At 45.4% G+C, this 26,303-nt stretch overlaps 3 protein-coding genes across 4 annotated transcripts in view; 2 read left to right on the top strand and 1 right to left on the bottom strand.

The window, feature by feature from the left end:
• The window catches only part of igf2r (insulin-like growth factor 2 receptor), a 28,824-nt gene extending 26,605 nt beyond the window's left edge, over nt 1–2,219 (top strand). The window contains exon 51 of the mRNA XM_058069479.1: nt 14–2,219. Within this exon, the coding sequence (XP_057925462.1) occupies nt 14–163 (150 nt within the window). The 3' untranslated portion in view covers nt 164–2,219. The remainder of the gene's footprint in view (nt 1–13) is intronic.
• A 172-nt stretch (nt 2,220–2,391) lies between these two features.
• Nucleotides 2,392–7,363, top strand: slc22a2 (solute carrier family 22 member 2). Of its 2 annotated transcripts, XM_058069482.1 has the most exons (11): nt 2,392–2,869; nt 3,004–3,107; nt 3,163–3,317; nt 3,387–3,555; nt 4,852–4,966; nt 5,046–5,149; nt 5,211–5,425; nt 5,498–5,606; nt 5,664–5,776; nt 5,840–5,939; nt 6,003–7,363. In XM_058069482.1, the coding sequence occupies exons 1-11, from the start codon at nt 2,468–2,470 to the stop codon at nt 6,100–6,102; spliced, it is 1,686 nt and encodes a 561-aa protein (XP_057925465.1). In that variant the 5' UTR covers nt 2,392–2,467; the 3' UTR covers nt 6,103–7,363. The 2 variants fall into 2 exon arrangements, with proteins under 2 accessions (XP_057925465.1, XP_057925464.1); XM_058069481.1 differs by having other exon boundaries at nt 5,211–5,606.
• On the bottom strand, nt 6,093–16,559 carry plg (plasminogen). The gene is made up of 19 exons (XM_058069480.1): nt 16,416–16,559; nt 15,903–16,035; nt 14,675–14,781; nt 13,260–13,374; nt 13,030–13,169; nt 12,841–12,961; nt 12,651–12,769; nt 12,427–12,589; nt 11,120–11,244; nt 10,893–11,052; nt 10,634–10,821; nt 10,417–10,565; nt 9,612–9,705; nt 9,427–9,541; nt 8,706–8,780; nt 8,455–8,595; nt 8,280–8,386; nt 7,617–7,762; nt 6,093–6,474 (listed from the first exon to the last, which is right to left on the bottom strand). The coding sequence occupies exons 1-19, from the start codon at nt 16,462–16,464 to the stop codon at nt 6,313–6,315; spliced, it is 2,409 nt and encodes an 802-aa protein (XP_057925463.1). The 5' UTR covers nt 16,465–16,559; the 3' UTR covers nt 6,093–6,312.
• Between the last annotated feature and the right edge of the window lie 9,744 nt (nt 16,560–26,303).

Here is a 26,303-nt window from a genome sequence, read left to right as displayed (position 1 = left end):
TTTTCCTGGCCAGGAGGAGAGCGACGAGGACCTGGTGGGCCTCCTGGACGAGCCCGACAAGAAGAGAAAAAGTGGCAAAGCTCGGCCATCGAGTCGCAGCGACACGGTAGCCGAGGGGAGGCGGGAGGACGACGACAGCGATGAGGACCTCCTCAGGGTGTGACGCACACCCCCACCCCCCAGCCCCCATCAGGACTACTCAGCGAATGTCGCCATAGCAACACCCTCAGCATACTGACACTTTTCCTCCTCTCTTTTTGGGATTCATTTTGACCGAGTCAGACTCTGCTGTGTTGCCACCTTATTTATTGACAGATGATTTCTTTCACATGACTCGTGATTCTTCTCAATGATCTACACGGCATCAGTGATGCCCCCCACCTCGTCGTCACAGTCTCAAAATGATTGCCGAGGCCTGATGAGAAGCCACCAGTCCACCCAAACACACACACACCGTTGTTTTTAAGTTGCCATTTGAAGTTGCTGCCATTTTCTTCAGTGAACTCGTGTCTTTGCAGTGTGGACGGAAACATCTGGCTTGTTCTCGGTCGTCCTGTTAAGCTGTGGTGAAACACGTTGTGGCGGCCATCAAACAGGGAGCTCCAGCTGATGCAGGCAGTGAAGGTCAGTCGAGCTTCTGAGGCAGGGGTGTCCAAAGTGCAGCCTGGGGGCCATTTGTGGCCCTTAGTACAGAAATATCATTTAAAACAAAAACTTTGGAAAAAAAAAGTCAGAAGCAGCAGTCATTTTACAAGAATAAAGTCAAAATATGAAAAAACGACATAAGTTTATGAGCATAAGACAATTTTAGTAGCATAAAGTTGAAATATTAAAGGAAAACGACTTTAATATTATGGAAAAGTTGTCATATTTTTAAAAGTAGAAGAAAGTCAAAATGTTATGGAAATGATGTCAGAATTACAGGAAGAAAGTGGAAATTATTGGAAATAAAAAAAAAACAGCAGATAGTTGCAATTTTACTAAAATAATAGCCAAATATTAAAAAAAAAATCATAAAATCATAATAAGGAAAAACATTTATTTAGTCATAATATGACAAATATCAAGTTGTCATTTTTGGGAAAAGAGGTTGGGAGCAAGTTATCTTTATGGAAATAAAGTCATACTATAAGAAAGGAAAGGAGATATTTGACCAATGTTGAAATGGCAAAGGTGGGGGTAAAGAAGAGCAAAGTTGATATGAATGATATTTAGTCTTTTCCAGCCGCATGAGAAGCTGAGATGAAACACATAGAACCTCTCGCCATATCTCCATCAAAGTTGCATCCTTTTGACATTATCACGGCGTGGCCGTCCCTGGACATCCCTGTCCTCAAGGGAAGGAAGATCATTGCTCTCCTTGTGCCGTTTACATCTTCCTGCCTCCAAAGGAGCGTGGCCATTGTCTCGTCTTGGGTCACGTATGCTCGTTATCATTTCCTTGTTGTGATTATTTAAGTATGTGAGCCTACTCTGACAGCGGATGTCAGTCAGTGGAGGAAGGTGAAGTCGTTTTGAGAGCGGAGGCCATGGTTAATTGAGCCCCGCCCCCCTCTCACCAAAGCCATATTTCTGCACCTGATGAGATGATTCGGCCTGCGCCAAGTTTTTTTGCATGGCAATCATCAACCCGATGAAGGTAGCATTTGGAAAATGTTTAGTTTTCTTTCGAAGCACTTAGGAATGGCACGTCTTGCACCAGCGTGGCCAGCTCATTGAATTAGTGGCTGTAATGGCTGACTGGATGACCGAGGATGGAATCTTTTGTTGGCGTTATGGATTGCTTTATTTGACATTCAGTCATTTCAATACCTTTTTTTTTTATTTGTAGTTGATTTTGTCATGTCCCAAACATTTGAGGATGGCCAACAGAAGTGTTACTGCAGGCGCTGCTTCAGTATTTGGATCAGGGAGGTTTGAATCCCCGTGATTGTTTCAGTGAGCTTCTCGTAGATCTCCAGTGACTCGATGGTGTTGTCATCGGGCACGCGGAGCTCCGTGTATGTTACCGTCTGCCATCATCTCGTCTTCTGTACCGGCTTTCCAAGCATTCTGGTCATGGGGCACGGTACGATTGTTGCCATGTTAGGAGGAGGTGGAGAAGAGCACAAAGAAAGACGGGAGGAACGTGTACGATGTTGAGCATCATTCTGCTGCTTTTGTTTTTTTGCTATTTAAAAGAATGTGGATGTAAGATTGTTGCTTTATTTGAATAAATACCAGAGAAATGACACGTTTGTGCTTTCACTAGAACACAGCCCGGTAAAGTAGACTGGCTGATGGACTTCAGCTGTGGACACAGCGCACGTGTCCCTGCGGCGTGTTTATGTTTGTCCGTGAGGCCAAGGAGGAGGATGGCGTAACACGTGGCTGCACAGGCGCTGATCTTTGCCCCCAACCCTCCTCTTTAAAATGAAACGGAACGGGCCGGGTCGGTTGTTACTTTGTGCTCATCGCCTGCGCTGCCATGACCTCCTTTGATGACATCTTGGAGGAAGTCGGGAAGTTCGGGCGCTGCCAGAAGCGCATCTTCGCCCTGCTGTGCCTGGTGTCCATGCCCTGGGCCGGCGTCTACGTGGGCATCGTGTTTCAGGGTTTCACCCCGGACCACTGGTGCCGGGACAGCGACGTGCAGCAATGGAGGCAAGCGTGCGGCCGCAGCTTGGCCGACAGCCGCAGGATGACGGCGCCGCTGCTGAACGTGTCCGGCGAGCTGCAGCACAGCAGCTGCGAGCAGTACGACGTGGACTGGAACGCCACGCTCACCTGCGACTCTCAAGAAGAGATGGACCTGAGCGGAGCCCCCACCGTGCCCTGCAAGAGCGGCTGGGAGTACGACTACGAGGAGAGGCGGTCCTTTGTGACGGAGGTACCTCCACTCTCAATCGCGACTTAACCGCTGGTACATTCCCGTAGTCTGTCTGCTGGCTTCTCGTCTCGGATGCTTTTATTCCACCGCCAGGTGGAGGTGTCATGTCGCTGACCTTGTTCCCTCTGTCCCAGTTTGACCTGGTATGCTCCGACGCCTGGTTGATGGACATGTTCCAGGCCATGCTGAACATCGGCTTCCTGCTGGGCAGCATCGCTATCGGTTACCTGGCTGACAGGTAAGCGACTAATGTCTCCTCGCACTCGCATCTCTAAGGAGGCTTCCCTGCACAGATTTGGCAGGAAGTTGAGCTTCCTGATGTCCAACGTGTTCAACGGCATCGCAGGGATCCTGGTGGCCGTGGCACCTGACTACGTGTCCATGCTGATCTTCAGGGTGCTCTTTGGCTTCGGCGTGAAGGGAGGCTGGATGGCAGGATACGTGCTGAGTGGGTGCCACTTTTCTTCCCCCCCCACTTCCTGCGGGCGTCCGTTAACGTGCCGCTCTTTCCTCTCAGTCACCGAGATCGTAGGTGTGGAGTACCGGCGCACGGTGGGCGTGGTTTACCAGATGTTCTTCAGCGTGGGGCTCCTGGTGCTCCCCCTGCTGGCCTACTTCATCACCGACTGGCGATGGCTGCAGGTCGTCATCACCGTGCCCTACTTCCTCTACGTATTCTACTACTGGTGAGGCGCAGCTGATGTCTTACTCTGACTGCAGTACCATCGTACTGCCATTGTGCATGCATGCTGGTACTACTACACAGCAGTGGTATGTAGTAAATCAGGTAAATCCTGATTTGAAAGAATTTTTTGAATATTTTATATAAAATATTTTATATTATTGTGCTCCTCTCCTCTGGACCAGTGATGTTTTGGGGCTGTCGCTGGTCAACGCATACTATCGACACCCTCCAAAGATTTTCTATGGGGTTGAGATCTGGAGACCGGCTAGGCCACTCCAGGACCATGAAATGCTTCCTCCGTTCGTGGGGTGGTGTGTTCGGGATCATTGTCATGCTGAAAGACCCAGCCACCCCTCGTCTTCGCCGCCATTGCTGACGGAATGAGCTTTTCGCTGTAAAGGGCACCATACGCCGCCCCATTCGTTCCTTGCTCGACACGGGTCAGCCATCCTGGGCCCTTTGTAGAAAAACAGCCCCAAAGCATGATGTTTACACCCCCCATGCTTCACAGCAGGGGCGGTGTTCTTTGGATTCAACTCGGCATTCTTTCTCCTCCAAACACCACACGTGGAGTTTCTACCAAAAGTTCCATTTTGGTTTCATCTGACCATAAGACATTCTCCCGATCCTCTTCTGGATCATCCAAATGCTCTCTAGCAAACTTCAGACCAGCCTGGACACGGGTAGTGTGTGCTGATGGGTGGGGCCCCACGGGGTGAGATCTTCCATGGACCCCCGGGTAAAGGGACATATCCGTGATCTTCCATTTTGTAATAATTGCTCCCACCGTTGATTTCTTCACACCCAGCTGCTTACATATTGCAGCTTCAGTCTTCCCAGCCGCTGCAAACTATATACTATTACATGGCAGCAGTAGTTTAGTAGTATTGTACATACAGTACAACTTCTACTTCTACTACACAGCAGTAGAGTGTACGTACTACTACAACAAAGCAGCAACAGTCTATACTACTACATAGTGGCACACTATTGTATAGTAGTACACACACACAGTACTGTAGCTACATATGTACTACTATAGCGTAATAGTTTAGTGTGCACATACTGCAGAGTTGACTACGTAGATGGCACTTAATAGTACAACATTACTTTGTTGTACTACTACATAGTAGTGGTTCAGTAGTACCTACACACTATGTAGTACTGCTATTGCCACTATATAGAGTACCTAGGAAGGAAGTACAAAGGTATCAAGTACACACTGCCGAAGTCATGCAGATGTAGTACTTGCAGTACACACAATGGTATTGTATTGTAAATGTTTTTCTGTTTGCAGGTTCATTCCAGAGTCTCCAAGATGGCTGCTGTCCCAGAACAGGAAGGCCCAGGCTGTGGAGATCACGGAGGCCATGGCCAAGGAGAACCACATGACTTTGTCCAAGAACATCGAGGTAGCGTCGCTACTGCGTAGTTCCCTCGTGTTCCTGTGGAAATGTGGTGAAAAGGCGGTCCCTGACTTTGGCCTCGTAGACTTTGAGGGACGACAACGCTGACCCCTCGGCCACCGCCTCCTTCATGGACCTGATCAGAACGCCCAACATGAGGAAGCACACGTTCATCCTCAGCTACAACTGGTGAGTCCACGCGGCCGTCTCGTGACGAGCGTGAAGTACGGCTGTGTCAAACGTCTTGCAGGTTCACCAGCGCGGTGGTCTACCAGGGTCTGATCATGCGGCTGGGCCTCCTGGGAGGAAACGTCTACATCAGCTTCCTCATCTCCGCTCTGGTGGAGTTTCCCGCCGCTTTTCTCATCCTCTTCACCATCGAGCGCGTCGGCCGCCGCTTCCCCTTTGCCGCCGCCAACGTGGTGGCCGGAGCCGCCTGCCTCATCACCGCCTTCCTTCCTGACAGTGAGGACGCCCGTGTCCGTCTGCCCGTGTGCTTCATCCATTGGGATCTTACGGTCGGTCTTGTCGTGGCAGGCGTGTCCTGGTTGAAGACGGCGGTGGCCTGCGTGGGCCGGCTGGGCATCACCATGGCCTTCGAGATGGTGGTCTTCGTCAACACGGAACTCTACCCCACGTTTGTCAGGTAAAGCCTTGCGGTGCTCCTGTGGAGAAGGTGTTCCAATGTGTGGACTGACGTCAGGAACCTGGGCGTGTCCGTGTGCTCCACGCTGTGCGACATCGGCGGCATCGTGGCGCCCTTCCTGCTCTACCGGCTGGCCGTCATCTGGCTGGAGCTGCCCCTCATCATCTTTGGTGGGTTTACACATCCCCTCCCGCGTCTGGAGGAGCGTTGTTGAACGTGCTCGGGATGTTCAGGTATTCTGGCTTTCCTGGCCGGCGCTTTGGTCCTGCTGCTTCCGGAAACACGAGGCGTCCCGCTGCCCGACACCATCCATGACATCGAGTTCCCTGACAAGTGAGTGACAGGAAGTGTGTTTTTGTGGGCGTGTACCGACTCTGGCACCTTCTGTGTTTTTAGGGCGAAGCTGAAAGGCGAGCAGAAGAACCAGCAGTTGAACACCCTCCTCCCCACCCCCACCGCCAACATCTCAACCAACCAAAACACAGCAAGTGTCTGAACTCCTCCTCCTCCGCTCAAGTATTTATTCACCTTCATGAGCTCCAAACAAAGCATCTTAGACGAGACAAATGACTAAGTTGTATTCTTGATGATTGGCCAATAAAGATGACTTCCCATTGGCCCGTGGACATGCGCATGATTGAAGACCAGGCCGTCCAATAACAACGCTCCTCCTTCAACATCAGCGCTTAACTTTTCTCTTTGAACTTTAATTGTCTCTGATGGTTTGCTGGATCCAATCAATAAACTTGGACACGCGAGCGTAGACGCCGGGCTTCATGGGGTTGGCGCAGCCCAAACCCCACGACGTGACGCCCTGCAGGATGAACTTGTTGTTGGATTTACACACCAGGGGGCCACCGCTGTCACCCTGCAGGGAGACGACACACCATGAGTACCCGCTGCTGCTACTATTACTACTACTACTACTACTACTACTACTACTACATGCACCCCTCATTTATGCTGGTTATTTGGTTCCAGAGCATGCTACGTTAGAGCATAGAAAACCTATTTATAACGTTCTACAGTTACCATTATTAGAGCCCTACAGACATGAAATAACACCCCTATAGTCACTTAACACTTTGTTCACACCACATGACCAATGTGCGAGCTATGGGATCACTGCAGGGACACAAGAGACAGTTTAAATATTAGCAAGCTGACTAGCAACTGTTGCTATTTCTGCATTTTGTTAACATTCCCGGCACCCCCATCCCCCACCATAGCGGTGTTTTGACCACCACATGTGACTCCTCTGGGATGACCCCTCCCGCCATACAGAAGACGGTGAAGCTCCGGCATGCGCTGCGTTGTGGACTGTCGTAGCGGGCAGACACGCTGCTGCCAGCAGCTGTGAGCCACTGTTGCAACTTTGGCACTTTAGGGTTAAGAAACAGACTGGGGGAGACGGACAAAGTAGCCAAAAACCTACCACTTCCACACTGAAAGCGAGATCTCTTCACTCGACCATGTGGGACATAACATCGAATGTCATGGCTAAACAATGGAACATGACTGACTCCTAGTGGCCGAAATACAGCTGCACTACTAGTACTACTTTTACTGCTACTACTTTTACTGCTACTACTACTGCTATGATAAAGCGTATTATTACTATGAACTTTTCTCCTTAAATTACTAAGTTTTACTATTGTTACAAATATATTATAAATAATATTATTATAAATAAGTACTTTTTTTAATATATTGACTTTATCATCGGCGGTCGAGTGGTTAGCGCGCAGACCTCACAGCTAGGAGACCAGGGTTCAATTCCACCCTCAGCCATCTCTGTGTGGAGTTTGCATGTTCTCCCCGTGCATGCGTGGCTCCAGCACCCCCCACGATCCTCGCGAGGAAAAGCAATAGAAAATGAATGAATGAATAACTTTATCATAATATTATACTTTTTTTCTCCCTAATTTTCCCCAATTTTCCCTAATTTTGTTTTATTTGTCATATTATGCTAGGCGTCCGGCCAGTAAAAACACAGTGGAGTTTTATTACCTGGCAACTGTCGGTGCCTCCGGCGATGTTTCCCGCGCACATCTCGTGGTCTTTCACTCTGCCGTTAAGGTACGACGGACGATTGCAGACCTTGTTCTCGATGACTGGGAAGCCCGTCTCCTTGAGGATGCCGTCCCCTCCCGTCCCTGACACACGGACCAAGAGGCAAAATGACCGGCATAAAGGTATGTCCACACACTCATCACGTGTAAAGACCCGGCCTGCTTGTGCACCTGAAGGTCTCACTTCTCTCATTCTAAGAAAGGCTAACGAGTGATATAATATATAATATAGTGAGGGCAATGAGGTTTATCATGAAAACAAAAGAAAACTAAGAATAAAGTTGTAGTTTTTGTAACATGAGGTTGTGGAAAAAGTTCTAATGTTAGAATAAAATGTAGGGGAAAAAAAGCTGAAATGCTTCAAATGAAAAAACCCGACCTGGATAAAACTTTTTACAAAATTTTACTAAAATGTTGCGAGGAAAAAAGCTGCAATATTTTGAGAATATTTTATAATACAGTATGAGGAAAATGTCATTTTGGTATCATAGTCTTGAAATAACACTTGTCATTCATTGGAAAATGCAAATACTGTCGCTAGAAATGCTTTGGTTTTTCACGCAAAAACCTTTGGGGCACGTCTGGGGTGTCTGTGATGTACCTTGGGTCTTGCCCCATCCAGTGACGTAGCACTCGGCCCCACTGGGAACGATGTAATCCTTATCCGGGAGACAAGCTGGCAGGACTTTGTCGTTGATGACCGCCGGCCTGAAACGCACGCCAGCACGCTTTTACTCCACGCGCGTCCACGCCGGCCGCACGCGTCCACAACTGACCTGTCCAGCTTGAGCAGCGCTATGTCGGCCCCGCTGGGTTCCAGCACCAGTTTCTCCAAGCCCCTCTCCTGCTTGGACGCCTCCTGAGCTCTCTCCGTGTGCACACCCAGGAGAACCTTGTAGGCGGCAGGCCGCTTGGACCTGCGCACACGTTTAGGTAAAGCCAGCGTCGTGTGCTTTTGTGTTTCATGGATAACGCAGCTGGAAGGATGATGGAATAATGGAAGGATAATGGAAGGATGCTAACTCACCGCTCCAGGCAGTGTGTCGCCGTCACCACCCACTGGGCGTTGATCAGAGTCCCCCCACAGAAGTGGATTCCTGTACTGGAAGAGTGGACAAGCCTTTGAATCTGTGTTTCACCTACATGATCATTATCTACGCTATCATCTGACTTCAAACGTCTGCTCTTTGGCCCGTGACCGAAAGAACAAGATGGCGGCTGAAATGGGTGGCTGGACTCTCCCGAGGAGATAGGGTAAAGGGCTGAGAGGGGGGGGGTCACTCGCTGCTGCTGCTTGAGGTGGCTCGGGCATCAAGTTGGGATGCATCCCGGACGCCTCCATGGTGAGGTGTTCCGGCTGGCCTGGGAACGCCCGGGTGTCCCCCCAGTGGAGCTGGAGGAGGCGGCCGGGGACCAGGAAGTCTGGGCTTCCCTACTGCCCCCGTGAACCCGCATAAGTGAAAGACACGTACGGATGGATACATAATTACAGTATATATATGCTGATATATTATTACAATATTACAAGAAGAAAATTGACAAAAAATGTTTCAATATTTGGAAAATTATTCTATCGCCCTGCTTCATGAAATTCGATCCGACTTCCTGCTACCTGGTGGAAGATCATTTCTGTCACTATGCATCCATCACTGGCATGGAAAAATGAGCAAATCATTCCCGGTAAATAAGTCACCATTTTTAGATCATTGAAGTGACACTGGACCCCACAGTGCGGCGCAGGGACTCACTTGGTACGCAGGCTGACCTGCCAGGGCCAGGAGTAAGGTTTGGCTATGCAGCCTCCCACGATGCGACCGAAACAGCGCTTGGGTTTGACCACGGGTGTCCCGCAGGACAGGCTCGCTGCAAATGGAGAGGGGGGTTTGTCAGTGGAGGGGGGCACGCTTGATGGAGACATGGTGCCTTCACGTACCGCAGTCTGGGATCTGGCAAAAGTCCCATCTCGTGTTTCTGTCCGTCGTGTAGCACCACGGTCCGTTCGCATCGTTATCCGGGTTCCTGCAGCTCTGATGATGAACGCCAGCAGCACGTTATTCCAAGTTGCAATAAACGTCTGCTCAATACTGCAATACTACATAGCATCAAAATGTCTTTGGAAGGCCTAATATTTGTCTTTGACATCATTTTCATCCTTGAAAGTGCTTCATTGAGGAAATATAAAAATTCTTCTTTTTCTAATAAAATCAAAATACAAATAAAAAAAAAACAAATCCAAAATAATATAACAAATAAAAATTTTTTTTATTTTTTATTTATTTATTTTATTTTATATTATTCATTCATTAATTTTCTACTGCTTATTATATTATATTATATTTCAACCAATAACAGGCCCCAATGTTCCAAGTGATTGATTTGCTCCATCAGCAGTTTGTCACCTGACCAACATTAAAGTCACATTACTGACACCTAGTGACCAGTGTTGAATACTACGTATCACTGCGTCTTTGAATGCATCTTCTGAAGGCCTTATATTGTATTTTACTTCCTTTACCCTTTTTATGCTTGAAAATGCTTCATTTTGGCAAATGAAATAAATACAATAAAATATGCTCATCATAAACCCAAATAAATATAATAAAAGAAGAAATGAAATGTGGTTAAATATGCATATTTGTATTCATAGGACAGGAAATTGAAAGTATCGCTTTGCTGTGTAGTTTGAGGCCCTCCTCCGTGGCAAACAAAGAATCTGGAAGAATACGAGATGGACTCACGTTGCCATCGAGGCCCTTGTCGGGGTGTGTTTCGGGGGTGAATTTGTTGTGTTGGTGGGGGGTCTGAGCACCCCAAGCCTGGCACGTGACGCCCACGATGGTGATGGAAGTGGGACCTCTGTAAGACGTTCCGTTCCCGACCTTGCAGTCTTGAAGAAAGCGAAAAAGCGGCTAAAAGTTGAAGCGGCTTTGAAAAAGAAGAAGTGGAAGGATTTACCTCTCTGGGTTGGAAACTGGGTGCTGGGTTTCTCGGGTGTGCTGGGTTCGGGTGTGGGGGCGTCTTCTTGGGGTTTACTGGAGCATTTCTCGATCTTGCAGTACTCCCAGCGGACCAGGGGGTTGGTGGTGTAGCACCAGGGAGATCGGTCTCCGTCAGGGTTCCTGCACAGATTCCTCTGGAGGTCGCTGATGGAGGAGAAGAGACGGTGAGCGCCGATCAGGAAGTTGCATCAAGACGCTTCCTGTCGTGGACTGACGCTGTGGGGAACTTGTCCGGAGTCTTGGCGTGGCTGTGTGGACTCATGGAGCTCCAGGCCTGACACTTCTTCCCAGTGACGGTCTCTGACGTCACGCCGCGGTAACTTGAACCGTTGTCCACGTAGCAGTCGTCGTCCTCTGGAGGAATGACCGGCTCATCTGCAGCGGATGACAGCGCCTCAGCATCGCGTCAGTAGTCCGCACTGTCTCGTCTGAGTCCTGGTACCTGGTCCGGGTCCGTCCCCACATGTGGGCACGCTGCAGTACTCCCAGCGGACTTCGGAGTCGGTGGTGTAACACCATGGCTTTCTCTCGCTGTCCGGGTTACGGCAGTAGTTGGCATCGAGACCCCTGCAAACGAGGACAACACATGTAAAGCTTCTTCTGGCCACTGGGGGCAGTGTGGTGCCACATCCTGTTCTACAACAAGGGCGTCCACGGTGCAGCGTGTGACCTGCGGTACGCCCCAAAAATAGACTTTAACAGGAAAACAACTGCAAAAATGGAAAAATCAGTAAGATGAAATATTGACAAAAAAGTTAGAATGGAACAGAAAATCTTGTCAATTCACACAAATTAATAAATGTCATTTTAGCCGTTGAAACATTTAGGAAAAAAGTTATTTCTTTTAAAGTTGTAATATTAGACGGGAAAAAAAGTTTGCATACTACGAGAATAAAGTCAAAATTACCAGAAGAAAACACACAGGGAATTACAGGAAATTTAAAGTTAAAATAATTTGGAAAAAAAACAGCAGCAGAAGAAATGGGGAGATACAAAAAGCAGTTATAATTTGACAAGAATAAACTCCTAATATTATGAAAAAAAAGATAATTTAATTTTGCTTCCACAGAGCTGAAATAAAAAAGATGTTTTTTGTTTACAAGAAGCGGTATTTTGAGAAAGAAATAAAACAAATCAAATTGTCGTTTTTGGAAAATGAGGTTATTTTGAATATTACGGGAATAAAGCCAAAATATATTTTAACATGTCTAGAGTTTTTTTTGGGAATGTGGGAGGAAAAAAAAACAAAACTCCCACATTCCAAAAAACATGCTAGGTTAATTGGCGACTCCAAATTGTCCATAGGTATGAATGTGAGTGTGAATGGTTGTTTGTCTATATGTGCCCTGTGATTGGCTGGCCACCAGTCCAGGGTGTACCCCGCCTCTCGCCCAAAGACAGCTGGGATAGGCTCCAGCACCCCCGTGACCCTCGTGAGGAAAAGCGGTAGAAAATGAATGAATGAATGTCTAGAATTATTTTTTGTCCTGGAAGTGGACAAGATGCATGCAAGGAGAGAAATGTCATGAACGGTTGCACAAACGATAAGGCAGATCATTATAAGCAGCTGGTAGCAAAGCTCCTGAAGTCCGACAAAGCCCTTGGCTACAAAATGTCACTGAAAAAACTTTTTGCATTCCCATCTGGATTTCCTTCCATGAGACTGCGGAGACGTAAGCGATGATCCCGGGGAAGGATTCCACCAGGACGTCGGAAAACGGCCATCGGGGGAAGGCGCTGGCGGCGTACCTGCAGGGGTAGTTGTCGGGCGTGCGGTTGTGTTTGTGCGGCGTCTGAGATGACCAGCTCTGGCACGTTTTTCCGGATTCGGTGACGGCGATGGTGCCTCGGTAGTTGCTGCCCTCGCCCGTGGCGCAGGTCATCTCCGGGACGACGGTGGGAGGTTCTGACGCTGAGGAGGACAGACGGAGCGAGCCTTGCTATGTGCGCAGGTGCCAGGGGGCGGAGCTTACCGCAGCGGGGGATGGAGCAGATCTCCCATCGCTTGGCGGGGTTGGTCGTGAAGCACCACGGCCGAGGGTCTCCGTCTGGGTTCCTGCAGTAGTTCTCCTCCAGGTACTTCTCCGGAAGCCTGCGTGTCACACGTGGAGCGTGAACGAGTGCGCCCGGAGCGCGTCGGAACGGGAGTGGCCGGGGGCTCACGCGCTGGGGCTGTAGCCGTGGTTGTGAGGTTTCTGCGAGTCCCAGCGTTGGCAGGTGTAGCCGCTCTCGGTGGTGGCGACCTTCCCCCGGTAGTCCTCGCCGCTGCAGTAAATGCACTCCTCTGCCGGGACACAAGGCGGCGTCACTCGTGATGACCGGCGCGCCCGCGCGAGGCCGTGAGGGTCCCACCTGTGCAGCTGGGAACGCCGCAGTGCTCCCAGCGGGTGTTGGGCTGGGTGGTGTAACACCAGGGACCCCCGCTGTCTCCGTCTGGGTTTCTGCAGAAATTGGACTCCAGGTCGGCCCGCGGGTGGCTCTCTGGCGTGAAGCTGCACAGCGAGAAGACGACACGTCAGCAGACTACGTGACGTGACGTGACGTGACGACTTGACGCACGTGAAACCTCGGCTTTCTCTTACTTGGGCTTGTGAGGGAATTTAGCTGCCCAGCGCTGGCACTCCTTTCCTGACTTTGTCATGGCCTTGGTCCCTCTGTAGTCCTGCCCGATCCCCTTCACGCACTCCAGGAGGTAATCTACAAAACAAGGAATGACAGCAGCGTCCTTTTCATGCAGAATAGTCCAAATAAAACACATCCTTTATGTTTATTAGTTGTCATCAAACTCATCATTTGCCGCCTGTACTTTGCTGTCACGGGGCCAAATGTTACATTCAAGTAAAAATACATTTTTTTTATCCCCAAGAATTTGTATTCTTATAAGACGAAAGTGATAAAAGGGCCAAAAAATGACTTTAGACTCCTAAAATTGCTCCCTCTTCTGAAGTACATATTTTTGTTTCAAAAGATTATTATGATTATGACACTTCAATCATTAGATTTGCTTTTTAACTGAAGAGTAATTCAAAACTAATTGTTCTCATAAAATTCACCCGCACCCACTAGGACTCACCAGATTTGTACATATACTACATACAGTATACTACTTATAGATATACATATACTATTTGTACATATACTACAAACCACCGTAAGGAAATGACAGGAGGTCATTAATCAGTATAATAGAACGCAATATCAGTCAATAGAATAGAATATTACTCGGGTGCCATCTTGCAAACGCCACTAAACTCATCACATAGCGACTTAACACTCAAAAGGTATACCCAAGTAATACACAAACATGTACCAATATAAGTTTAAAGTGAAAATGTTTTCCCATAAGGCATTTCACCTGAAGCATAAAGCATTTCATTGAAGGACCGGATGAGCCCAGAGGGAGGCTGATGTCATTGCAGCTCCCCCGGCAGGCACAAATGAATGCCTTGCTCAGACGCAATGCACTATGGAAAACTCATATTGGTACATGTTTATATATTTGTCATGTATACCTTACAGAAGTATTGTAAGAATGACATTATTTACAGTGTACCTTTTAAAAGGAAAAAAAAATTCAAAACTCATGAAAACAAATGGAAATGTGTTCTCTCAAAGTACAGTAATGCAATACAACCTTTCCATTTTAATTTCTGATAATATTTTTGGTAAACATATATTTTATTTTATTTTAGTTATTATATTTAATTATTTATTATATTTTAATAGTAAATCTCATAAAAAGACTCCTGAAATTACTACTTTGTTCTACAATAAATATTTTTAAAATGCTCATAAAATGACGACTTTTCCGTTAAAAAAACTATTATAAAAGTAACAACTTTTTAATTATTTGACATTGTACTTTGAAAGGGAATGATAAAACTCCTGAAAGAATCCAAGTTTGTTGTGTAAAAACGAGCCCATAGCAGCACCAAGACCATAAGTCCTTTCTCTGCACTTCTGCGTTCGATTCCACTGAATGTTCCCAAACACTTGCCTCCTTTTTCATATAAAGCTGCGCTGGCTCTTCGAAGAACCGATTCGATTTTGGAGTTTGCTCCTGCCGTCCAACATTCTTGATCCTTCTCCACGTACATGAAAGACCTGCCAGAGGAAGCAGATAACCTTTGACCTCTTCAGCTCATTTGCAAACGGCCATACTTTCATTTCATCATTTTGCATGGCCAGAAATAGATTTGGCACCAGCTGTTGGCCCTGCCTTGTACGTCAATAACACATTATAACAGGACTGTTTGGACAAGAGATGGCACACAGCTCATACGCACATGCTGGGCCAGAGAAGAAGAGCACGTAGCACAAGGGATCCATGTTTCCAACTTACAACTGCTTTGCATCCAGACCCCTCTGGAATGTGTTAAAAAAAAGTGGCCTGCTTCTGGTTTTATCGGACGCTTTTGAACATGAACGCTAGCACTCTGGGCAAGGAGCAGATATAGTTAGCATGTTAGCGGTGGTAGGAAACATGAAATATTAACCATGATAGTAAACAGAAGAACATGAATGTGGTAAAACCAAATAGCATGATGGTATGCAGACTATGTACTATGCGTGTACAGGTACAGTATCTCTGTGAGTGTGTATGAGTACATGTATGTACTGTGTACTATGTACAATGTGCATTAATGTGTGCAAATATGTAATTGTCACTGAGAATGGAACTGCCTCCTGCCATGCAGCAAACCCCGCCCCACACAGCCAGGCCAAGCCCCCACAATGGGGGTGGGAAAAACCGAGGTCGCCCCCCCCCCCAACAGCACCGTAGACAGACCAGGGAAACGCAAAGACAAGGACAACAACACGAGAAACAGCGAGAGGAAATGCCCAACCGCCTGGCAGAGCACCTCGCCTCCTGCACACATGACCCGTCACCCACTTCCCAGGCCCCCGGTCCTCGCCGCGGCGCAGTTTAGTTTAGTATCCCGCTCGACGTTAGCTGGGATAGGCTCCAGCATGCCCCCATGGCCCTAATCAGTACCACCGGCATAGGAGATGGTGCTCCAGGCCCCCACATGTTGGACACCCCGGCTGTACCATGACGGCACATATGGGATCATATGGGCCCCCCCCCCTCAACCCCCATCCAAAAGCAGCTATATCATTTCGCCCTGCCAGCCCCCCCCCCACCACAAGTAGATTGCAGCCCTGTGGGCGACCCCAAGGACCGGATGATGAAAAGAAGGTCATTTGAAGGTCAGAGAGCGTACCTGCAGGTGAAGCTATTTTCAGTATCGCACTTGGCGGCGCACTCGTCCACGCCGTTGACGGTGTACTGGCGCTTGTTCAAAGAGATTAGCCACGCCCCCTCGGTTTTGGTGTAGCCTCCCGTCTCCGTGCCGCCTGACGGAGAAAAGAAACGTCTTCATTCCCACTGGATATACTTTTATGTGGGTTCCCCATACATTATTATCATCAATTATTGGCTTTTAATAATGTCATGTCATTCTTGATGCCGCCCCCTGCTGGATGGGAGTGTGAAATACGCCCAGGATGTTTGACTCGGTAGCCAACTCTTTGCCATAAATTGTCATCAGGACGGTTCTGAGTCCACGTTTGGAGGAAGAAGCAGCAGGAATGCTGGGCAGGACGAGCACGGCGTAAGAAAAGCATCACTGGTTGCCCTTAAAGGCAAGCCCTTAAAGGCGAGCCCTTAAAGGCGAGCATGGAACAGCAGAGTAGAAAGTCTTGATGAGGAAGGCGGAGGTTTGTTTGCGTCTTACCGGCGCAGACGAGCGCTGCGAGGAGTACCGCTGCGGTGTACAGGTCCATGTCCGGGTCCTGATGCTAGCAGCCAGCTGAGTGCAGAGGCTACTTTAGTGGACTCCTCGCCGCGCCGCACGTCAAATAGGACAGCGAGTCGCTAGTCAATCATTGGCTCCACAAGGACGCCGACATGGGACTCGGGTCAAAAAGCACATTTTGCAACACTTTTCAAGACGATGACGACAAATTGCAACGACCTTTTGCTCTGCAAAACCCATCCTGCACTTTTGCAGAAGATCTTCTGATGCAGAAAAGAATCCAGGAGGACCTCCTCCCACTTGGTCACGTGACCTCTGCTATCAGGACCGTTGAGTGGATGAACTCCAATCCCGTGTGCCACGTTCATCAAAAGTCTTCAGACGTGTCGGAGAGACACAATCTATACTACTAGATGTGACCGTCATGGCTGAACTCTATGTGATGTCCATCTAGACGTGGATCGATACGCGTAGTTAATGTTCAGCACCAGGAGGGACCAACGTCCTCGTCCACAAACACGATTACAAAACCAGACGCTTGTGGCTGCTCGTCTCCGCAGCAAACTCCACTTCGCTCTAACGCCATTTTGCTTTTTAGAAAGTGTAAAAACACTCAGGACGCCGGCATCGGGCTTCAATGGCGGCGCACTCACTTCCGTTCACCGAGCCTACAAAAAACACTTTCATGACAGAAAAAGCTTTTCAAACTCTGGTTTCTTCTTGACGCCATCACTCAGAGCCATTTCCTGTTTCTCACTTGAAACCAGCGCCATGTTGGATATTGCCACGGACATACCGTGTCTGCACCAACCCGATGGCAAACATCAGGAATCAGCTCTGCGGTCGGCCCGTGACACGCAGCGACGGCCGAGGCGGACCAGGCAAAAATATTAAGAAAAAAGTCATAATCTAAAGAGAGAAAAAAATACAATTTTCACAAGTAAAATCTCATTTTTAGTACCATAAAGCTGAAATATGAATGTGTTTCCTTTAAAGTATCAAGTCAAATATTGTGGAAATAGTCACAAAATATGAAACAAAATATGAATAAAATATAATAATAATAATATAAAAAAGCAACAGCAGAAATGGTAAACAGCAGTTGCTTTACAAAAAGTCAAAATATGAAGAGAAAAAAAGTCATATTCTAAAGAGAAAAAAAATACAATTTTCACAAGTAAAATCTCATTTTAGTAGCATAAAGTTGTAAATGTGTTTCCTTTAAAGTATCAAGTCAAATATTGTGGAAATAGTCACAAAATATGAAACAAAATATGAATAAAATATAATAATAATAATAATAAAAATAATAATAATAATATAAAAAAAGCAACAGCAGAAATGGTAAACAGCAGTTGTTTTACAAAAATATGAAGAGAAAAAAAGTCATATTCTAACAAATTCATTAGAATATGGAGAGTATAGTCGTATTATGAACAAAGATCATTATATTTCATTTAAGTAATAATCAGGTTGAAATAAATAAGTTGACTTTCCCCCCAAAATGTCTGATAGTCTCAGAACAAGCATGGCGTGTAGGAAGTGGCAAATTTCTTCTATGTAGCAAAATGTCGGGAAACACCAGAATAGTCTAACCTTTGACCCCGCATGGACGCAAACAATCAATGTTGGTGATCAATAAGTCCAGGAAGAGATGACACGTGAAAAGTGATCCCAGTGATCAAGTGATTCAATAGAAGAAGTCAAATAAAAAAGAGGAAATCAGTCAGGTTTGGTGGAAGTACAGTAAGTGTAGTTCCCGAGTTGGCCGATAGAGGGTGCTATTGATGCTAGCTGGCTGGGTGACCAAACCAACTCATCTTGACCAATGCAGGTTTCCCACGCTAACCCATGCAGATCTTCAGTATTTTGTCTGTTAGCAGGACTTCAGTGGGACTGGGACTTAGGTTTTCATTTTAGAGCAGTTCACTTGGTTTACGTTACATTTTTCACATCCAAATTCAAAAGATGAATGCAGCTACACTGATCAGTGAATAAAAGAACAAAATATGAAGGGGTGCCTGGCTAAGGAGGACATTTTAAAGGGGAAATATTATGCTTTTTATTATGTGGTTAGAATGTTAGAAACAAAAAAAGAACGTCATTAATTAAATAAAATAGTTACAGCTGGGATAGGCTCCAGCACCCCCCGCGACCCTCGTGAGGAAAAGCGGTAGAAAATGAATGAATGAATGAGTTACCGCCATTAACACATTATTTTTGACCATCCTTGTATATGTACTTATGTAGTACATACAGTGAAGAAAATAAGTATTTGAACACCCTGCTATTTTGCTATTTCTCCCACTTAGAAATCATGGAGGGGTCTGAAATTTTCATCGTAGGTGCATGTCCACTGTGAGAGAGATAAACTAAAAAGAAAAATCCAGAAATCACAATGCATGATTTTTTAACAATTTATTTGTGTGATACAGCTGCAAATAAGTATTTGAACACCTGTGTATCATCTAGAATTCTGACCCTGAAAGACCTGTTAGTCTGCCCATTAGAAGTCCACCTGCACTCCATGTATCATCCTGAATCAGATGCACCTGTTTGAGGTCGTTAGCTGCATAAAGACACCTGTCCACCCCATACAATCAGTAAGACTTTAACTTGTAACATGGCGAAGACCAAAGAGCTGTCCAAAGACACCAGAGACAAAATTGTACACCTCCACAAGGCTGGAAAGGGCTACGGAGCAATTACCAAGCAGCTTGGTGAAAAAAGGTCCACTGTTGGAGCTATCATTAGAAAATGGAAGAAGCTAAACATGACGGTCAATCTCAATCGGAGTGGAGCCCCATGCAAGATATCACCTCGTGGGGTCTCAATGATTCTAAGAAAGGTGAGGAATCAGCCCAGAACTACACGACAGGACTTGGTCAATGACCTGAAAAGAGCTGGGACCACCGTTTCCAAGGTTACTGTAGGTAATACACTAAGACGTCATGATGTGAAATCATGCATGGCACGAAAGGTTCCCCTGCTTAAACCAGCACATGTCAAGGCCCGTCTTAAGTTTGCATATGACCATTTGGATGATACAGAGGAGTCATGGGAGAAAGTTTTATGGTCAGATGAGACCAAAATAGAACTTTTTGGTCATAATTCCAATAAGCGTGTTTGGAGGAAGAAGAATGAAGAGTACAATCCGAAGAACACCATCCCTACTGTGAAGCATGGGGGTGGTAGCATCATGCTTTGGGGGTGTTTTTCTGCACATGGGACAGGACGAGTGCACTGCATTAAAGAGAGGATGACTGGGGCCGTGTATTGTGAGATTTTGGGGAACAACCTCCTTCCCTCTGTCAGAGCATTGAAGATGGGTCGTGGCTGGGTCTTCCAACACGACAACGACCCGAAGCACACAGCCAGGAAAACCAAGGAGTGGCTCCGTAAGAAGCATATCAAGGTTCTAGCATGGCCCAGCCAGTCTCCAGACCTGAACCCAATCGAAAATCTTTGGAGGGAGCTCAAACTCCGTGTTTCTCAGCGACAGCCCAGAAACCTGACTGATCTAGAGAAGATCTGTGTGGAGGAGTGGGCCAAGATCCCTCCTGCAGTGTGTGCAAACCTGGTGAAAAACTACAGGAAACGTTTGACCTCTGTAATAGCAAACAAAGGCTACTGTACCAAATATTAACATTCATTTTCTCAGGTGTTCAAATACTTATTAGCAGCTGTATCACACAAATAAATTGTTAAAAAAATCATGCATTGTGATTTCTGGATTTTTCTTTTTAGTTTATCTCTCTCACAGTGGACATGCACCTACGATGAAAATTTCAGACCCCTCCATGATTTCTAAGTGGGAGAAATAGCAAAATAGCAGGGTGTTCAAATACTTATTTTCTTCACTGTATAGGTTTGTAGGTTTTATTGTTTTCAATTTGTTTGAGGGCAGTGATTTTTGACAAAAAACGTAAGTATGTAAGTACTATGTCTTTTGTTTTGTTTTTTCACCTTGCTAATGCACTTTTCTGGTTAAAAAAACAGTGGAAACCTCACACACACTCAACAGGGGCCCCAGAAGCGTCTAAAAATGGCATAAAATGCCAGAGTTTGGGTGCGATGATTTTTGACAAAAAAACCTAAGGGGTTAGTATGTTGATTTTTTCAGTTTTTTTTTTTTTTAACTTGCTTCAAACGCACTATTCAGGTCAAAAAAACAGTGGAAACCTCACACACACTCAACAGGGGCCCCAGGAGCACCCAAAAATGGCATAAAATGCCAACATTAAAACGTTAGGGTTAGGTTTAGGTTTAGTGTTAGGGTTAGTTAATGTTTTCTCAAACCAAATTTGTTTTGTGCTTAGGCCTAGGTTTGGGCTTAGGCTTAGTTAATGTTTTCTCGAACCAAATTTTTTTGTGCTTAGGCCCAGGTTTAGGCTTAGGTTTGGGCTTATGGTTAGTTAATGTTTTCTCAAACCAAATTTGTTTTGTGCCTCAAATATTAGAGCCTTTGAGAAACGAAATAACATCCCTATAGTCACCTTTACACTCCTTTTTCCCAACATAGTAGCAGAAAAAATAAGACATATAAGACATAATATAAAGTAGATGTTTAGCTTGGTGTGGGTTATGATTAATTGTATTATTTATTTTCTATATAATATTAGGGGCTGCACGGCGGTCGAGTGGTTAGCATGCAGACCTCAGTGAGGAGACCCGAGTTCAATTCCACCCTCGGCCATCTGTGTGGAGTTTGCATGTTCTCCCCGTGCATGCGTGGGTTTTCTCCGGGTACTCCGGTTTCCTCCCACATTCCAAAAACATGCTAGGTTAATTGGCCACTCCAAATTGTCCATAGGTATGAATGTGAGTGTGAATGGTTGTTTGTCTATATGTGCCCTGTGATTGGCTGGCCACCAGTCCAGGGTGTACCCCGCCTCTCACCAGAAGACAGCTGGGATAGGCTCCAGCACCCCCGTAACCTTCATGAGGATAAGCGGTGGAAAATGAATGAATGAATATATAATATTAGACTTTCAATGCTACCAAAATGACCATTTTCCTCATATTTGTAGTGCGGGGTGATTCTAGGGCTCTCTGACTAAATAACGTTAAATAACGCAGAAGAGTAGTTCTTGGGAGTCTGAACTGGTGTAAATGAGACACGGAAACAGGTGCTTTGCAGTGAAATTATATATTGTAAACGAGGGGAACAAAATGACAAAAGTAAATTTTCACAAGACAGAGGATTATTAGAAGTGTCTGTTGTAACAGTTCAATGAGTCTCTGGGGTAACGGGGAATTGAGGCCTCCACTCCGGAGGAATTGTTCTCGGTCCTTTAGTCCAATATCCAGAGTCAAAAAGAAAGACAGTCCTACCCGTTCGCTGCCAAGGCTTCCTTTGCTTGGGGTAGGACCAAGCCGTCTAAAAAAAAAAAAAAAAACCTGACCTGCACCGGCCAGAAACATTCATTCATTCATTTTCTACCGCTTTTTCCTCACGAGGGTCGCGGGGGTCTTCGGGCGAGAGGCAGGGTACACCCTGGACTGGTGGCCAGCCAATCACAGGGCACATATAGACAAACAACCATTCACACTCACATTCATACCTATGGACAATTTGGAGTGGCCAATTAACCTAGCATGTTTTTGGAATGTGGGAGGAAACCGGAGTACCCGGAGAAAACCCACGCATGCACGGGGAGAACATGCAAACTCCACACAGAGATGCCCGAGGGTGGAATTGAACCCTGGTCTCCTAGCTGTGAGGTCTGCGCGCTAACCACTAGACCGCCGTGCCGCCCCGGCCAGAAACAAACAGGTATTAACATGTCAGTCAACGTTACCAAGTTTACCGGTAAACATTCTAATTACTCATACTTCCAATTCAAGATGGCCATCCTTCATAATCTCAGTAAAAGTTCACTCGTGGCATTCATCCCAAGTTTAGCAGTTGAAATATATATATATATATATATATATTGAAATATACACATACACATGAAATGGAAAAGGCTTACCACAAAGTTGTTTTCTGTAGGTATTGATATCAAAGAGGGTTGTGAGCATGCCGCTTGTTGACCAACCACAGCAGGAGCCGCTGATTACCTGCACCTGCTGGCCCTTTAGTGCTGCCTTGCAGGACAGACAGCCAATCAGGAGAGGACCTCACGTCAGCTGACCCAGTCATATGACTGCTGCTCATTAGGGTGGTGGCATGACATGGGTTCCATATTACTAATTTATTCTTATAACATTGTGAATCTTGTGAGAATAGAAATGTTTCTCTTGGTATTTTAACTTCCTTCTTGCAAAAACTATAAACAACTACAACTATAAACGTGTGCTATTTTTAGAAACAAGAATCTTCTTTCTCTTTGGGCTTTTCCCTCCGGGGGCGCCACAGAAAAAACCAATCTCCTCCATCTCATGTCCTCCTTCACTACATCCATGAACCTCCTCTTTGGTCTTCCTCTACGCCTCCTACCTGGCAGCATCCTTCTACCAATATATTCACTATCTCTCCTCTGGACATGTCCCAACCATCTCAGTCTGGCCCATAACTGACTTTATCTCCGAGGCCTCTAACATGTAATGTCCCTCTGATGTACTTCTTCCTGATCCTATTCATCCTGGTCACTCCCAATGAGAACCTCAGCATCCTCATCTCTGCTACCTCCAGTTCCGCTTCCTGGCTTTTCCTCAGTGACACTGGCTCTTTAGAAACAAGAATGTTATTTTTTTAAAGTCTTACGGTAGAATTGTTATGTTCCTCCTTACGTTCCTCCTGTTTTGGTCCTTCCTTCTCCTTGGTGTTTTACCATCGTTGCTGTTAATATTATATATTCTTTTGAGAATAAAATTTCCTCCAGCGTCTCCGAGAAGGTACGCCTATGGCTCTCCAGCTTGGCTACCCTTTTAGCCTTAGCAGTGAGCATCGTTCATGGTTCCTTTGTTGTTGTGGTTTTCTTCGCACCATCGCCCTTTGTTGGGTTTTGCATCTACTGGCTTTACTAAAAGACTTTTACTTGTACAACTGGCTCCGTCTCTGCATCTGGGGTCCAGCACTCGCCCGTATAGAACAAATATGCAAAACCAATAAAATGAGGTTGTGGAAAAAGTTAGGTTTATAAGAATAAGGTCAAAATATTACAAGAATATAATTTCATCGCTTGAAAAAAAATACAAAAAGAAAGTTGAAATAGTTGGATTAAAAAAAAACAACAACAACAGCACAACTAACCACAACTTTAAAGAGAAAATAGTAGTATTGGAAAATTAGTAATTGGTCAAAATAGTCATTTAGTCAGTGTTGGTCATCAAAAATGATTTAGGGTATGTCATTCACATTATTCTGTTGAATAAACTGAATGTTCAAATATTGTCTTTTAGCACTTCTTAAATGAAGCATCTCAGTAAATAGTAAGTAAGTAATGTAGTAGTAGTAGTAGTAGTAGTAGTAGTAGTAAGTACATAGGCCTTAAAACCAGGAAAATTAACATCAACCAATATCATTTTAAATGTGGGCAATTGGCAAATATTTTTTTTCCAGCTCCGTTTGCCTTTTGTGTTATGAGTTGTGAGCATAACAACACAACTCACAGTGGAACATTTTCCACGTACAAAAACATAGACAGTAGCAACATGAAAATACATATTCATTCATATCTGTACAATACGTGTGTGGCCAACGCAGCTTAATATGAGTGTTATTATATACTTCAGCTCAGACATCATGTGGACGTCACATTAGTTCAGAGAAGTGAAATTGTGCCATCAAGTGGTGGCAAACGCTATTACACCAGATTGTTGTGATTTATCAAGTAATGTTCCAAATATTTTACAATGACATTACATTAAGGGGGTGTACTGCACAAGTGTGCTGATTATGCAACTTTTTATTTATTTCTTTAAACTGTGCATATATGCATATCTACTGTTTGTGTACAATGTCACGTTTGCGCATTGTCGGCGTTGCGTTTGGACCCCAATGATGCAGAGAGCAGGACCAAAATGCATATGAAAAAACGTTTTTTTAATGATAATTGTGTTATGCAACAGCAGAGGAAAAAAGCAACTGTCCAAACCAAGCAAATGATAAATAATGAACCGACAAAGGAAGGAGCACACACCTGAACTAAATAGGGAACAGAAAATTAGAGGCAAGTGCGTGAAACGAGTAAAGAGTGAGAGAACGGAAAGGAACAACAAAGGAAGTGGCTACAAAATAAGGGCCTGGAAACAGGAACTAAGGCATAGAATGAAACTAAACGAGTTGTCACGGAGGCTGACTCCCACATCGTGACAGACAGTAAAGAATTTTTGGACAGCTAGTGATTCATATTGGCCTGTATGTATTTATGTGACGCCCTTACTTTGGTACCCCCCCCCCCCCCACAGGATGTGCTGTTATTTTGAAGGCCGGAAGTAGGTATGTTTAGGTAGCTTGTTAGAAATGAGTGAAGAGACGAGCGACGAAAAATAAACGTGTCTCCTGCAATTCCTCCTCCCGTGCTTTTGTTTCCACTGCGCTATTGCCACCATTGGAGGCAATCCTAACCTGCTCGGTTACATCTGGGACAAATAAGAACTAGTTTGTTTGTTTGTTTCGGCTTTTTCCTGATTTCGGAGTCGCCACAGCGGATCGTTTGCTCCGCATAGTGATTTTGGCAAGTGCTCGTGAGAAATGCTGTACCTAGTACTGACCACTGGGTGGCAGTGTTGATGTGTTTTCTGACTTTTCCTTTCTTTCTATTACAATAAAAAAGTGTTTTATTGCCGTTGATTGATGCCGCTGGGTTCTTATTCCTCTAGCAAATATTGTCATATAAAAAGTGCATGGACTGTGTGAGCTAGCTAATACATAAGCAACCAATAACGATTAGTTAGAACCAAATGTTTTCCCCTGGCTACATAGTAAACTAACAATATCTAATGTTCCCAAAATGGTTGTTTTTTGGTTGCTGTGAGAATCCATTTATTTTCTATGCCACTTATCCTCACTAGGGTCTGGGGTATGCTGGAGCCTATCCCAGCTGTCTTCGGGTGAGAGGCGGGGTACACCCTGGACTGGTGGCCAGCCAATCACAGGGCACATATAGACAAACAACCATTCACACTCACATTCAAACTTTCATACATTCGGCATGGGCCGATATATTTCGGTCAATACTTGCTTCACAGGCCCAACCACCCATCAGCCCCGCCCCTGTCTGCCGACTGTGGGACTTCCTGTCTTATATGTCTTTTATATACAATACATAAGTTTTGCACCCTGTAAAATGTGCCGCAAAAAATGTCTCAACAGGGTGGCGCTTTGAAAAGCTTTAGATTGGTGCGGCATTTGGGGGGCAGGGGGCACTGCAGGGTTTACGACATGAGGGTCTAAAGTGCAGTTTGGGGACCAAACTGGGGGCCAGTGTTAAATATGATTTAACAAAACATTAATAAAACAGCAGTCATTTTCCAATAATAAAGTAAAAAGTTGTACTCCAATGAGAAAAAAACATAATCTATTATGAGGGGAAATTATGTAATTTCATTAGCATAAAGTGGAAATCTGAAAAAAAGATACTGTATTGTTAAAAGTTGTAATATTATGGAAAACAAATAAAACAAAGCTAGAATTGTTGTTTCAGGAAATGGTATAAAATTATGGGAAAATAAGTCATAATTACAAGAAGAAGAAAGTTGGAAAAATGAAGAAAAGCTGAGCAGAAAAAATCACTCGTTTTTAATTTTACCAAAATACAGTGTAAATAATTGTTTTTAATTATATTATGGGAATAAAGTCTGTTACAAGAAGAAAATGTATGAAAATGATTTAAGTGGGGAAGAGAGCTTTATAAAATTTCAAAGTGGCCAACTATCTGGTCTTTGCTGGAAAAGGTTTGGACGTCCCTGGTTTACGAT

This window comes from Doryrhamphus excisus, chromosome 1, assembly GCF_030265055.1.
Source record: "Doryrhamphus excisus isolate RoL2022-K1 chromosome 1, RoL_Dexc_1.0, whole genome shotgun sequence".
In the NCBI taxonomy this organism is placed as follows: domain Eukaryota; kingdom Metazoa; phylum Chordata; class Actinopteri; order Syngnathiformes; family Syngnathidae; genus Doryrhamphus; species Doryrhamphus excisus.
This window is presented reverse-complemented; position numbering and strand designations above follow the sequence as displayed.

Bases quoted from the DNA above. Each gene is read 5' to 3' on its own strand.
- slc22a2 (XM_058069481.1), top strand. From the start codon at position 2,468: ATGACCTCCTTTGATGACATCTTGGAGGAAGTCGGGAAGTTCGGGCGC. The intron at 3,318-3,386 runs GTGGGTGCCACT...CTTTCCTCTCAG, and splicing joins GATGGCAGGATACGTGCTGA to TCACCGAGATCGTAGGTGTG. The intron at 5,940-6,002 runs GTGAGTGACAGG...CTGTGTTTTTAG, and splicing joins GACATCGAGTTCCCTGACAA to GGCGAAGCTGAAAGGCGAGC.
- plg (XM_058069480.1), bottom strand. From the start codon at position 16,464: ATGGACCTGTACACCGCAGCGGTACTCCTCGCAGCGCTCGTCTGCGCC. The intron at 12,770-12,840 runs GTGAGCCCCCGG...TGTGACACGCAG, and splicing joins CACGGCTACAGCCCCAGCGC to GCTTCCGGAGAAGTACCTGG. The intron at 6,475-7,616 runs GTAATAAAACTC...GTCTCCCTGCAG, and splicing joins GAGGCACCGACAGTTGCCAG to GGTGACAGCGGTGGCCCCCT.